At 47.3% G+C, this 14,773-nt stretch overlaps 1 protein-coding gene across 4 annotated transcripts; it reads right to left on the bottom strand.

The window, feature by feature from the left end:
* Positions 1–3,457: 3,457 nt before the first annotated feature.
* Positions 3,458–9,667, bottom strand: LOC127669415 (HLA class II histocompatibility antigen, DO beta chain). Of its 4 annotated transcripts, none has more exons than XM_052163352.1 (6): positions 9,503–9,666; positions 7,462–7,731; positions 5,303–5,584; positions 4,314–4,424; positions 3,998–4,075; positions 3,458–3,831 (listed from the first exon to the last, which is right to left on the bottom strand). In XM_052163352.1, the coding sequence occupies exons 1-5, from the start codon at positions 9,591–9,593 to the stop codon at positions 4,002–4,004; spliced, it is 828 nt and encodes a 275-aa protein (XP_052019312.1). In that variant the 5' UTR covers positions 9,594–9,666; the 3' UTR covers positions 3,458–3,831; positions 3,998–4,001. The 4 variants fall into 4 exon arrangements, with proteins under 4 accessions (XP_052019312.1, XP_052019310.1, XP_052019314.1 ...); XM_052163350.1 differs by having other exon boundaries at positions 3,998–4,026; XM_052163354.1 differs by lacking the exon at positions 3,998–4,075.
* Positions 9,668–14,773: the final 5,106 nt, after the last annotated feature.

Raw genomic sequence — 14,773 nt, 5'->3', positions numbered from 1 at the left:
ACAGTGCACCTGTGTGGAAAGACACAGACTTCTAAATAATGACCCAGCTCAAGAAGGAATGTACATACATAGCTATATGTATACGTATATGTATATGTATTGATGTATATGTATATTTACTGTTGTATATGCATATGTATGTTTATATGTATCAGATATATATACATATGCATACATATATGTGAGTGTGTATGTGCATAATATATATGTGTATATATGTGTGTGTGTGTGTGTGTGTGTGTGTAATTTAAAACAACTTTTGAGACAGCTCTGACTGTCCCGGAATTCACCACGTAGACCAGGCTGTCCTCTGACTCACACATCCATCCACCTGTCTTTGCCTCCCAGGTTCTGGAATTAAAGTTGTGAAGAACACAACAAGCTGGATGATTACTTTGCAAAGATGCTTTTCCCTGCCCATTGATCCAAGAACCCTCGAGTCTCTTCTCCAGGCCAATTCTATCACAGACCTGTGTGACTTTGCTGGGGTTAGGTATCTGTCGTCTTGTGGATGTGTTGTCAGACACCATCGTATTCTTCCACCTACGATGTCCCTAACAGTCTTCAGGTTTTGTCTGACTCAAACAGAAGCCCTGAGAGTACAGAGGAAATGATGACAAGGTTAGGTGAACAACAAGTAGAAATGATCAGAATCTGGTTAAAGTAGTCCTTAGTAAGAAATTTGTTCCTATAAATGTATACATTGTTACAGGAAAGGCATGTAAAATTAGTAATATGCACTTTTACCATGAGAGCACTAACAAAGGAAATAAATTAAATAAAAAGAAGGCACAGGAAGACAAAAAGATTATTAAAAAAGTAGAGCAAACATTATTATAAAGGAAAATTGACAAATAGAAAAATAAGAATCAAAACTAGAAATGGTTCCTTAGAGAGACGAATAAACATTATAAACTCCTGTGACATAGGAAACAAATGCTGCCAGTGAGACGGGGGAAGGCGTCGGCCACCACAGTCATTCAGACACCAGGTGGCTAAGATGGGTCACAACCCCTTCATGCCAACCACTCAGCAGGAGATGGAGACAGAAATGAAGACCTGGACAGCTGTGGTCAAGTAAGACCATTGACTGTTCCCAAAGCCACAGAGACTGTGTGGGAAATAGTGTGCATCCTGTGTGACACTGAAGATTTCCTTCGTAGACAGTACGATCTCTGTGAGCTCCAGGACAGCCAGTGATACATGGTAAGACCCTGTTTCAGAAAGAGAGAAAGAGAGTGAGAGACAGGGGAAGGGAGAGAGGGGGACAGACAAACAGACAGAAACAGAGAGACAGAAAGGAATGCAGGAATACTGAGCTATGGCTTCAGTAGCTCAGTCCAGATAAATCACATTTCTTGTGAAATTCACATTAACTAAAAGGACAGGATGGTTGTTTATTGACATTTCCAGAAGGATCTTACAAACTGACTTCAGGGATAAGATCATCTTCACTGTCTTTAGTCTCCTGGTAAGGATCTTACACCTCTGCTTCTGACTGGATTAGTTAATTTTCCTGTTGCGGTGATAAAACACCTGACCAAAAACCAGATGGACAGACATAACCTTTGGGAAAGGAGGGGTTAATTTGGTTCACAGTTGGGAGGAATGTCATGACATCAGGACCTCGAGGTAGCAGGGAGGAAGCAGGAGGGAAGAATATTTCTGCTTAGGTAGTTTTCTCCTTTTGGTGTAGTCATGGCCCCAGTCCACGGAAGGGTGCTACCCACATTTAAGAGGGTGCAGCTTCAACCCCTGCCTACAAACTCCCTCAGAGATATATCCAGAGGTGATTGTCCTAGATGTCCTCACTGTAGATGTTCCTGACACATCTGTGTCTCCTGAATCCTGGCGACCCTGGTACCCCATCTCCCTCCTCCATCTATGTCCCCTGTCAATCAATCAGCTTGGTTGACAATGAGCAATTTCCTAACCTGGGTTCTACTTAATGCTAATCTGAAGCATTCCTCACTATCTGTTCTTTGGATGAGGTATGTATAGTGTGAAAATAATATTTGTGTGCAATGTGCAATGATCAATCATGGTAATAGCATTTTATTCCAAGTTCCTTTTCAAAAAAAAAAAAAATGGGCCTCGGGCTGGAGAGATGTCCCAGTGGTTAAGAGCCACTTCAGTGGACTGCTCCTCCGAAGGTCCTGAGTTCAATTCCCAGCAACCACATGGTGGCTCACAACCATCCGTAATGAGATCTGACGCCCTCTTCTGGAGTGTCTGAAGAGAGCTACAGTGTACTTAGATATAATAATAAATATATCTTTTTAAAAAATGGGCTTCTAACATAAAAAAATGGTAATGAATTGTAGTTACTGCCAATTTCTTTAAGTCAACTTCAATTCTGTGCAGTATATTCCAGGTAAATAAAGGACTTCAATTCTTTTCAACAAATATCACACTGTGGTGTGCATATGTGCATAAACATCCAGATAAGTTTTAAAAGCTAACAAAGGGGAAATGCAAGTATAGAAATCCTGCAGCAGTGGCACTGTGCAGGCTGGAATCACTGCACTATAATCCACTTGGAACTTCTAATGCAGGTAATAGCAGCAGAGCCAACAATGTACCATAAATAAACACAGATTCCTAGAAATAGACTGTCACAATGTAGCAATTCCCGGAAATGAGCAGATGGGGCGATTAGTATCAATGGTTGTTGTAACATTGTAAAAAGAAAAACAAGCCAGTCGGTGGTGACCCACGCCTGTAATCCCAGCACTCAGGGAGGCAGAGGCAGGAGAATTTCTGAGTTTGAGGCCAGCCTGGTCTACAAGAGTAAGTTCCAGGACAGCCAGGGATACACAGAGAAACCCTGTCTCAAAAAAAAACAAAAACAAAAACAAAAACAAAGAGAGAGAGAGAGAGAGAGAGAGAGAGAGAGAGAGAGAGAGAGAGAGAGAGAGAGAGAGAAGCAAAGGAATATACTGTGACTCAAGAAAAAGTCATGGCCTCCTCCAGACTCCAAAAGAATCAAACCTACCATGCATCAGATGCTAACTCACAGAAAACATAAAGCGCATGAGAGTGTGTCAGGTGGCACCAGGTGTGTGCAGACAACAAAATCTGAGGGTGGAAACTCTTCAGCTTGGTGGCTGAGGCTTCTCAACAGCTTTAATCCTGACAGAAAGAAAGATGAGGTAAAACATCTGAAAGTCTGGGAGACAGGAAAGACCACGGACTGCTGTATACAGAGATATATGCTTGGCTGTGTCCAATCACCACACGTGGATAGTGTGTGTTGTGGGTGTGAGCCCATGGACTGCTGTATACAGAGATATATGCTTGGCTGCGTCCAATCACCACACGTGGATAGTGTGTGCTGTGGTTGTGTATTTCTGAGGCGCCTGAGGAATTCTACAGAGACCGCCGCTGTCTGTATTTTAACCTGAGCAGGGACTTACATGGGTTTTGCCTTGAACACTTCATTGATTTGCACATTCACTGTAGTTACCTGTGACTGTTTTATTTTTACAATAAGGATTTTTAAGGTGACTGTATGGAAAACTAGAAGCTGTGGTTGGAAGATAGAAAAGCTGAGGGTTCCTCAGTCACAGGGTTAGGATTGGGCCACAGAGACCAAAGCAACTTGGGTCTGGAATGAATTATGTCCTACGGACATTTCTGGACCGTGTCCTGGAAACGAGGGACCACTGAGGTACAGGAAGGGAGGGGAAGACCCAGGGCCACATGTCACGTGCTGCAGAGCCAGCATCCTTTACCCAAGGCTGGCCCCAGCCTTGTCACACTTCAGGCTCTGGGGGAGGAGCTTGCATTAGGAACTTTCCAGGTGTGAGGTGGGAGAAGCACTCTTGAGGCCTGCAGGAAGAGAGGGAGGGTCTCAGGAGGCTTCACACTCCAGTTCCAGACACTCAGGAGACGATCCCCCAGCCAGAGGCGCCTCTGCCTCTCCTACTCCATGATGCTTGCTCTGACTGAAGAACAAGGCCACGATCTGCCAGAGACAAGGGACCAGAGTGCTCACCTCATCACCAGGCCGAGTCTCCACAGACGCTGGAGAGAGAGGGAATGGGGTCCCCAGTCAGGAGCAAATGTGGTTTTCCTGGGGTGGGGCGGGGGCGGGGAGGTTGTGGCCCTCAGTGTCAGCACTTGTCTTTGCTTACCCTGCACTCCCCTGGCTTTAGGAAACCCTGTCTCAGGGATGCCTGAGCGCAGCCAGCCTGCCCTCCCTCCCTCCCTCCCTCCCTCCCTCCCTCCCTCCCTCCCTCAGATCTTTACAAAGGAAGCTGGAGGTGGAGAAGCGCAGGGCAGGTGGGAAGGCTCTCTCCAGAGGCCGCTACCTTTCTGAGCCTTGAGATGGACCACAGCCCCCACCAGGAAGACAGTTAGTCCAAACAGGAACGCCGCAGCTCCACTCAGGATCCTTATCCAGGAATATTCAGACTGAGCCGCTGTGGGAAAGCGAGACTTAAAGTCCGTGTGATGCTCTCAGTGCTGGACCCCACCTCCTACACCAAAGCCCAGTGCTGCTCAGGGCAGGGTTAAGTCAGGAAATGGAGTTGCCTCCCATCTGCCACTGATTCTGTGTGTGTGTGTGTGAATGTTTATGTCTATGTTTATATGAATGTGTGTATATCTATGTATGTATGTGTATGAGTTTATGTATGTATGAGCATATGCATGTATGTGTGTGCACACGCATGTACACGCGCTCATGCTTGCACATACTCCCATATACCAGAGGTCAACTTCTGGTGTCCTTCCTCATGTGCCATCCTCTTTGCTGTTTTTGCTGCAGTTCAGTGTCCCTCACTGACCTAGAACTCACTAAGTAGGCTAGGCTGGCTGGCCTGTGAGCCCTGGGAATCTGCTTGCCTCTACCTTCCAGGCCCTGGGACTACAAGCGTGGATCAGAGCACCTAGATTTTTTACATAGACCGGGGAATCAGACTTAGGTCCTCTCAGTTATACACCAGGCCACTTCTGCAGGCCCACCCCTCATGTATAGCCCACGACAGTGTCCCTTCTCCAGGCCCACCCCTCATGTATAGCCCACGACAGTGTCCCTTCTCAGGCCCACCCCTCATGTATAGCCCACGACAGTGTCCCTAGAGATTAAAGTGCTAAAGGATACCAAGTCCTGGGGTTAGAAGCATGTTAGGAGTTAACAGCCTCCTTATCTATCTCCTGGACATTCTAAACATGGTTGTCTGTCCTGTTTTCTCCTGCCCTATCACTTAGAGCAGGGGAACTTGTCATCAAGATGAACACAGACGTGACAGTCCATACAGGCCAAGGCCCAGAAGACAGAAAACTAAATAAAGCTCACTCCATATCACAGAAACAGGTCTTGGGAGGCCGGGGTGCTCCACGAGGCAGCTGTAGACATCCCCAAGTTCTGGGATCATTTCCAGCATTACTGTCGTCTGGAAGGTCCAGTCTCCATTCCTAATAAGGCCAGTGGACAGGACTCCAGACCGCTCCTCCTGTCCATTCCGGAACCACCGGACACTTATGTCCCCAGGGTAGAAGCCTGTCACAGAGCAGAGCAGCAGGTTGTGCTGCTGCGGCAACGGGGTCCTCTCTGGGTACACTGTCACCTCCGGAGCCACTGGCAAGAGAAGAAACAAAAAGCACAGGAAGGACAAGAGATTCTATAGGGGCTGTGGCCACCCTGACCCATCTCCCAGGCCAGCCAACTAGAAGCTGGAAATGTGGGGGACCTAACACCATAGACTGAGAAACATGTGTGGGTGGATGCCCACAAGGAGGATTTAGATGCTGCCAGGTCACCCCACAGTCACACACTGTATTCAAGGGTACACTAGTTCTCAAAGACCCTGAGAACTCTGAGGTTCTAAAAGGAAGAGGAAATTTCTGGTTTCTTTGGAAACTCAGTTATGTCAGACGATGTTTTGCCAGGACAGACAGGTGATAGGGTGAAGCTGACACGGGTGAGAGACTGTTTTGCTGAAACAAACTAGTGAGAGAAAGTATGATGTTCTGGAAAGAATATAAATATGACCCCAGAGACAGTGGGAGGAGGCTCTGGCATTGGTTTGCCTTGCCGCGCCGCACTAGTCTTTCCTGACGACACCCTGTTGTGGTATTTTTCCAACCCAATTACCCGGTAAAAGAAATCTCAACTCAATCAACATCAATACAAGCCTACACTACTCTATTCCCATCTATATTATCCCATCTAACCTGAGGTTTCTCCAGGCCACAAAACTTACGGTTTCTCCATCCTCTGTGTCGATCCTCCATATCTCCTCCTCCTTCCCTTCTATCCTTTTCTCCTCCCCAAACCCTCAGCTCCTCCTCCTTCCTCCTGCCCAATCATTGGCTCTAGCCTTTATTTGAAGTTAAGGTGGGGAGAAGGTTCACAAGTATACATGATTAACTCCTAGTCTGCAGCTCCTCCCAAGAGTGGAATTAGCATCAAAATACAAGCCCAGGGCTATCCACAACACTTTCGCCTTTCTGTCCAATTAAAAGGCTCTTATCTCAGGCATCAATTCAGTGCAACTATTACCATTTTGTAATTTATAGCGTATAGGATAGACCTAACACCCAGTCCATCAATTTTTATCAATTAAATAGTATCTCTGTCATCTATCCAAACTTAAAAGACTTATAATCCTACATCTGACAAATGTCCTGGCTTTATATTGTAAGCCATCTAAAAGCCATACTCTCAAGTCTGTATCATCTTTCTAAAAGCTAAACAGCTTGGACTGGCTATGAGACTACTAGTCTGCAACACTGTCAGAAATCCAAGAATGACTAATATTATCTAGAGTATACCCTAGTATTGGTTTGCCTTGCATCGCATAGCTTGTCTTTGCTTGTCATGACTTTATAGAGAGCAACTTGCAAGATATTCTTGTGATATTCCGGCAGCTTCTTCCTGTTTCCACAGACTCCAGCCAATTGGCGGAGCCTTGTGGTTTCTTCTGGATCAAACTGCCACTGCTGATTTATGAGTGGTGATTGCCAAGTGGACGGGACTGCGGCTGTTGATTCCTGTTGGTGTTTGCTAGAGGGCTGGACTGCTGACAATGAAGATTAGAATCACCCCCAAAGAACTATTTCTAAGCAGGTCCACAACCTCTGTTTCCTATTAACCTTTCCTTTCCATGACTTCTGGTGGCTAGAAGGGAGGTTGAAGCATTTAAGAACCCTTATTAAAGTAGGTTTTGAAAAATCCAAGCCAAAAATTCACAGTCAAGAATGTAGTCACAGGCCCCCAAGTCTGATGACCTGAGTTTGATCTCTAAGACCCTCATGATGGAAGGAGAGAACCAACTGCCTCAAATTGTCCTCTGACCTCCATATGTGCACTGTGACATGCATGGAACATACACAGATAAATAATAGACAGACAGACAGACAGACAGACAGACAGGTGATAGTTGTAATTTAAAACCTTTTAAGTGCCTATTATAAGGTTCTCATGGAGAACCCCTAGACCTCACCTTTACCCACCATTTCTCTCCACGGTGAAGGGGGCTCCCAGCTTGTAATTCTGCCTGCAGACCATATTCACAGCAGCTCTGCTCGTCTCCAGGAGATCCAGGCGTTTGTTCCACTGATCAGCATCAGGTTCCCCCAACTCCGTCAGTGCCACAAAAAACCCCAAGTCACTGTCGAAATGTAAATACTCCTCCAGGTTGAAGATGAACCTGACCAGGAAGCGCACCTTTTCTGTACCATTGGTGAAGTAACAGTCCGCCTTTGCCTGGATCACAAAATCCTCTGGAAACCATAAAAGGATTAGGAACCTCTGGGAACGCCTGTGCCTGGTACACTAAGTCAGAGTGCTCAAAAGCACAACATTAAGAGGCAAAGTCACAAAATGTCATTTAATGCTTATTGGCATTTATTTAAAATGTGAACAGGGAAAACAGTATTCAGGAGTGAGTCTGTCCTGTTCCATCCTGTTCCCCCATTCAACAGCCCAGTCCCCATGTCACCCCCCTACCCCTATCTCCCCATCCCCAGTGTCCCCATCCCCAGTGTCCCCAACCCCAGTGTCCCCGACCCCAGTGTCCCCCATCCTAACCCCCTTGTCCTTCCTCCCCATCATTCCCCCACCTGTCTCCCCATCCTCCCCCCTGTCTGCCCTCCATCCCTGGTTCCCCTCATCCCTGTCCCTGTCCCCCCACAGTCCCTGTCCTCCTTTCTCCACAATCCCCATCCTCCCTGCCCTCCCCTCTCCATCCCCCGTTATTCACACACACACACACACACACACACACACACACACACACACCTAATCCAACATGTGGTTCCTGGGGATTGAACTCAGATCATCAGGTTTGGCAGCAAGTGGCTTTAACTATTAAGCAATCTTGTGGCCATTCTGTTTCTGAACACTACACTCATATTGAAGGCAAACTCGGAATGGTGTTGATGAGGAGGAAAGAGGAGAAAGGAGGCGGGACAGGAAGAGAGACTTCTTGTGATGATGGCGTGCGGAGGCTCAGTCCTGTGCACTTGAGGATGAAAAGGCAGGAAGCCTCCATGAAGCGGCTAAGCCGCGACTTGAAGGATGATGCTTTCGCTTGAGCTATGAGTCTGCTCACTCCTAAGCTCAGCAGCCTCCCCCCCCCCCCCCCCCCGGGGTCGCTCAGCCTCCCGGAGCATGACTGCCGTGACCATTCAGGCCCCTCTGAGGGCCTCTGAGTTCAGGTGAGCCTCCAGTCCCCCAGCGTGTCTACCCTTTTCTGTTTTTCCCTCTTTACAAGCTAAGGAAAAAACGTGTTGAATTTTCATCATCATTTAAAACTCCATGCTGATTTTTTCTTCCCATTTGTCAAATGTGATAAACTCAGAGCAGTTTTTGTTCTCGGGGGAAGATGATGCTCCTCCCAGACTTGTTCCTCTTCTGTATTTAATGAGACTCTGACATTAGAGGGAGTCTTTTCTTAGCACACCACATCCTGTTTTCTGCTCACAGCCCTGCATTTCATGGTCTAACAATGCCGGCATCTGCATAGCCCATCTCCCCAAGAAAACAAGTTGCACACAGCAACCTGAGGCCAGAGATAACAATACACTCAACTTGTCTGAGTTCTTTAAACTTCCCTTACACCTCAAAACTTCTCAGTACGATGCTAATAAACTCTAACCAGGAGCTTAATAGTTGGCGGGAGATGTTGTTTCTAATTTCACCAGAAAGCCGTAACAGGAGCAGATGCTCGTAGAGGAGGCTCAGCTGCTCCCAGACTCCAGCTTTCAAGGTTCTCGTGTCTGATGTTGATGCACAAGGGACCCAACAGGGGAAAATGTCTCCTCCCTCCCTCCCTCCCTCCCTCCCTCCGCTGGCATCTGTGTCTCAGGTATGGGAAGACCTCTCCAGGCAGTTCATCATGGGTGCTAGGAGGACATGAGAGCTTCCTGGTCAGTGGGGCGACTCTAAAATCCAGAGTCACTCTAGGCTGAGACTTTGGTCCACAGGGAGTGGGGAGAGTTAGCCCCATGCTGATTCCAGAAAACACCCAGAATCAAACCCCTCTCCTCTTACCTGGAGAGTCTCTGCCTTCAATCATGAAGGAATCCGGCCTCATGAGGTTCACCAGAAGAGCCACCACCCAGGGGGTCCTCCCAGCACCCATTCTGGAGGGGACAAAGGGGCAATGAAGAGACCGATACACCTCTTTAGAATGGAACTGTCTTCTATACAACTGAAAAAAAAAAAAAAGGTAATATACATCCTCCCTGAGATTGGAACTGTCTTCAGACTGTTATCCAATCAAGAGTGAAGAGTTTGCATCAGTTGTTGCTAGGCAGAACACCTTGATAACACTGTGTTATAAAAGCCAAGTTACCTGGAGAGTCAGTGTTGGTTGTTTAAGTGTGGGAAAGTGGACCAGGATTGGGAGAGAAAGTCTGCAGAGTACGAAGTCCTAGAACAAAGTGGGTTGTTTATTGTGTATTCTGCTGCCCTCACTTAGTAGGGCCCCTGAATTATTCTGACCGACAGGTCTCCCTTCCTAGAGAGAGGCTGACACTGACTGCAGGGGGTGCTGAACAAAGCAGCAGGTTTGTGGATTGTAGCTTAAAGGGGTCGAGGACAGATGTGTCAGCCAAAGCAGAAGACAGGCTGTGCTGTCCTTGCCAAGCAAGGAGAGAAGGGAGGAGGAAAACTAAGACAGAAAGGCAGACAGGGAGACAGAATTCTCAAAAGAATAAAATAATGCAAATATATTCATAAGGACAGACCAGAAGGGAGCACTGGGGGGCCAAGCCAGCAAGATGGCGGGATGGGCGTCGACCGAACACATGAGCCGAGCTGGCAGAGCTACCAGACCACGAGTGCAGCCCAAGTTACAGAGTGAGACCCTGGCTCAAAACAATATAATAAAATCATCATCATCAACAACAACAACAACAATAATTGACAATGTGCTAAAAATGCATGGGGAAAGAAGTATAAATTAATCAATTAATCGACCTCTGCCACCTCAGTTAGGTTTCCGTGGTTGTGATGAACACCACACCAAAACTACTTGTGAAGGAAAGAGCTTATTTCTCTCCATAACTTATGCTCCATCGCTGAGGGAAGTCAGGGCGGGAGCTCAGGGAGGAGTCTCGAGGCAGGAACTGAAGCAGAGGGAAGCTGCTTACTGGCTTGCTTCACCTGGCTTGCTCAGCCTGCTTTCTTAAACTACCCAAGGCTATACCTCCTGCAGTGGGCGGGGCCATCCCATGTCAATGCTCAGTTAAAAGAAAATGTCCTATAGACTTGCCTCAGAAAACTGATGGGGGAGCATCTTCTCAGTTGAGGTTCTCTCTTCACAGATGACCTAGCTTAGGTCAAGATGACAAGCACACACACACATGCATGAACACACAAAGCAAAATTAGCCTGTATACCTACCAAGGTAATTTAACGGTGTGTATATTATGCATGGATTTTTTTCCTCTTGCTATGTTTGTATACATGCATTTTAGCATCTAAACAAGGCATTGTGAGCAATGGACAAAGATTCGTAATAACATCATCCAGCCGCCTGTTTGTTCTGTACGGCCCAGAAGACAATCTACAAAATCTGTGCTTTTCATTTCAAAATGAATGTGTTTATTAAATGTATAGCAAGCAAAATAAATAGAATAAATAGCCAGGTGGTGGTGGCACACGCCTTTAATCCCAGCACTTGGGAGGCAGAGGCAGGAGAATTTCTGAGTTCAAGGCCAGCCTTATCTACAGAGTGAGTTCCAGGACAGCCAGGGCTACACAGAGAAACCCTGTCTCGGGAAAAAACCAAATAAAAAAAAGAATAAATAAATAGCCAGTAGCAGACAGAGAGAAGCAGCAGATCATTGCAACTTTAATTTTCTCAAATCCTATTTATTTTATTTTTTATTGTTTATTTATTTATATGAGTACACTGTAGCTGTCTTCAGACACACCAGAAGAGGGTGTCACATCTCATTATGGATGTTTGTGAGCCACTATGTGGTTTCTGGGATTTGAACTCAGAACTTCTAAAAGAGCACCGAATGCTCTTAACCTCTGAGCCATCTCTCTGGCCCCCTCAAGTCCTATTTTTAATGATGGTTCTTAAATGCTTTAACCTCCCTTGTAGCCCACCACCCTCCAGAAGTAGTGGAAAATAAAGGATATGAGGGAAGTGGATCTGTTTAGAAAGATCCCTTGGAGCAAGTCCCATCTGTGTTGTCTGGAAACTGGAGGTTCAGTTCACAGGTCAGCAGCAGCAGCTCCATCCACTCACAAACACTGCGTGGATGCACCAGCGGTCCGGCTGAGTCAGGCTAACCACAGCGGTGACAAGGCCTAGCAGAGACAGCCAGGCCTCAGCCTCGGCTTGAGTCAGCAGGAGGGACCAGGAGGAACGCCAGAAGTTCTTGGCTGTTCCTCTCTCAGTGAAGTGAAGATCGGCAAAGACTCGAAATCAATAAGAGTTGCACAGCTAGCTCTGTAAGCAAGCCAGGCTCAGCCTCCGTCGCTGTCTGTTGAGTCCTTTTTATATTCTCTCCAAACACCAGGCCTCCTCCACAGGTCTTGGCGTAGTACGTGCATCTGACTTGGCTGAGCTCACTCTGTCAATCAGCACAAGTCCTTGTTGCAGCACACCACCAGAAGTTTGTTGGTGCGTTTCTCTCTATGAAGTCCCGACAAACGCAACTCAACTACGCAGTGTAAAGTGGACCTGTACATGCAAGTTGTTAGCAAAGAATCCTTTATCACGTGTCCTTTCATGTGCTTGCCATGTTTAGCAGAACATCCTCTCTCCTTCAGGACCATCTTTCTATCACTCATCACATAATGTAAAGGTGCCTATGGTGAGGCTGGGAAGTTGGGGGCTCTGATTTAGCCTTTCACAACTGTGTCCACTCTAAAAAAATACTTCACATGTTTGCCTCAGCAAAACACCATCCAACACAACTGACTTTCCTAAGATCCCTTAAGTTTCCACTTCAGGTAAGAGCAGAAGGCCATCCATGGGGACTCAACACCCAGCAGAGAACAGGCAAGCCAAGGGAGCACACCGATGGGTTCCCTGGGGACGTGCACTGAGGCAGCCAACTGCAAGTCCGGGTCAAGAGAGCTCAGGGCGGGGTCCACCCTTTCTCTGGAGGAGCCCCCAACTTCCCAGCCCCACCACAGGCACCTTTACATTACGTGATGAGTGATAGAAAGATGGTCAGAAACGGTCTGCCTTCCAGATGTTCTCAAGAACGCCGTGTCTCTAATATCCTCAGCTATTTGCTGTTTTCCTTCCTCCCTGTGGCAATTGGGAGGCCAACCTGACGCAGGGCCAGGAGTATTGGAGGAGACGAAGGAAGGGCCTCCTCACTTCCAGAGTTCGCTTCCAAGGAGATTAAGCAGAACTTCAGAGTTCACCAATGTAACTCGCATTGCACCACTGACAGGTGCATCCACGACATAGGGTCTCACACAGCTACACACTTTCAGTGTGAAAGTAAGTGTACTGGCTGGTTGTGTGTCAACTAGACACAGGCTGGAGTTAGCACAGAGAAAGGAGCCTCCCTTGAGGAAATGCCTCCATGAGATCCAGCTGTGGGGCATTTTCTCAATTAGTGATCAAGATAGCAGGGCCCCTTGTGGGTGGTGCCATCCCTGGGCTGGTGGTCTTTGGTTCTATAAGAAAGCAGGCTGAGCAAGCCAGGGGAAGCAAGCCAGTAAGGAACATCCCTCCATGGCCTCTGTATCAGCTCCTGCTTCCTGACCTGCTTGAGTTCCAGTCCTGACTTCCTTTGGTGAGGAACAGCAGTGTGGAAGTGTAAGCTGAATAAACCCTTTCCTCTCCAACTTGCTTCTTTGTCATGATGTTTGTGCAGGAATAGAAACTCTGACTAACACAGTAAGTTTCAGAGGAGTTGATTTAGAAATCTGTTATTTGGGAAAATGTGAAGCAGAAATATATACACTTACATATCACAGCTGTCTATTGCTGCAATACACAGCAGGCAGGGTTAAAAGCCAGTTGGGGAGGGGAGGTGTTATTTGGCTTACAGATCTCCGTTAAATTTCCATCTCTTAGGGAAGCCAAGGGAGGAACTCAAAGCAGGAATCTGGACACAGAGACTGAAGCAGCGGCCGTGGGGGGATGCTGCTTGCTGTCTTGCTCACCACGGATTGCTCTGCCTGATTTCTTCTATCCTACGTAACCCTGGACCACCTGCCCAGTGACACCCCCCACAGTGAACTGCGCCCTCCCACATCAATCATGAATTAAGAAGACACACTGCAGGCTTGCTCAGGGCCGGTCTGGTGAAGACATTTCAGGTTCCCTCTTCCCAGGCAACCCTAGCTGTGTTGTCGACAAAATCTAATCAGGGCCACATATTCACTTAAACGTAGATTAAATCTCTCCAAATGACAGCCGAAAGCTCAGAACCGGATCTTCCGGCCAGCCAGGGAGTGGTGGAGTGAGCCGTTCCTCCTTGACTTTCAAATTTCCAACTACATTGAAACGTTGCAACATTTTAAAAGAGTAAGAGAATAAATGTTTACAGGTGTTTGAAGACTTTTGTTCCCATGTCAAAGTCCACCTTGTCCACGTGGGAGACCCTGTCAGGTTAGTGACTGTTTTTGAACTTGTGTTCTCATGTTCGAGATTGGGGCAGTAAAACCTGCCACATGAGTTTATTGTGAATAAAGTAAGACGATGTATGCCCAGCCTGGGCCCAGCCAGAGCCTTCAGGAAGCACCCGGGGTTTTATCCCTTGGGTAAATTTAGTACAACTCATAAGTCCTCAAAATGAGCCAGTGCTTTACACAGCCACCAGATGGCGCCAGACTCACACTGCGCGGCCCTTAGCTCACTCAGCGCCAGAATAAGGACCAGCCCAGGCCCCCAAACCTGGGGATCCCTGAAGGCTGTGACTTGTGACCTCGAGGCGCAAGGTCATCCCACCGAGCAAAGCACTGAGGACTTGAGGCTCCATGCTGTTCTCACGGAGAGTGGGACAGACTGGAGAGCTGTCTGGAAGTCCCAGAGGAATCTACAGAGCTTTGCTAGCACAGCCTTCCCTACTTGTCACCCCACACCAAAAACTCAACTCAGAATAGCTCAGAGACTTTGGTGCAGCTACAGGAAATGCCGCAAGCCCTAGATCGTGAGCGGCAACTGGAAAGGCTACTGTAGCCCTGGGAACGAAAGTAAGAATTAAGACATGAGATTGCTGCAGATTAAAGAGATTCTGAAGAGTCAAAGAGCAGACGGAACGGGAGAGAAAGCTTTGACAGCTGTCTGCCTGTCAGGAGACGAACACCCAGAACACGCAACAATCTCAGAACATCAGA

Source organism: Apodemus sylvaticus, chromosome 19, assembly GCF_947179515.1.
Source record: "Apodemus sylvaticus chromosome 19, mApoSyl1.1, whole genome shotgun sequence".
NCBI classification, from domain to species: Eukaryota; Metazoa; Chordata; class Mammalia; order Rodentia; family Muridae; genus Apodemus; species Apodemus sylvaticus.
This window is presented reverse-complemented; position numbering and strand designations above follow the sequence as displayed.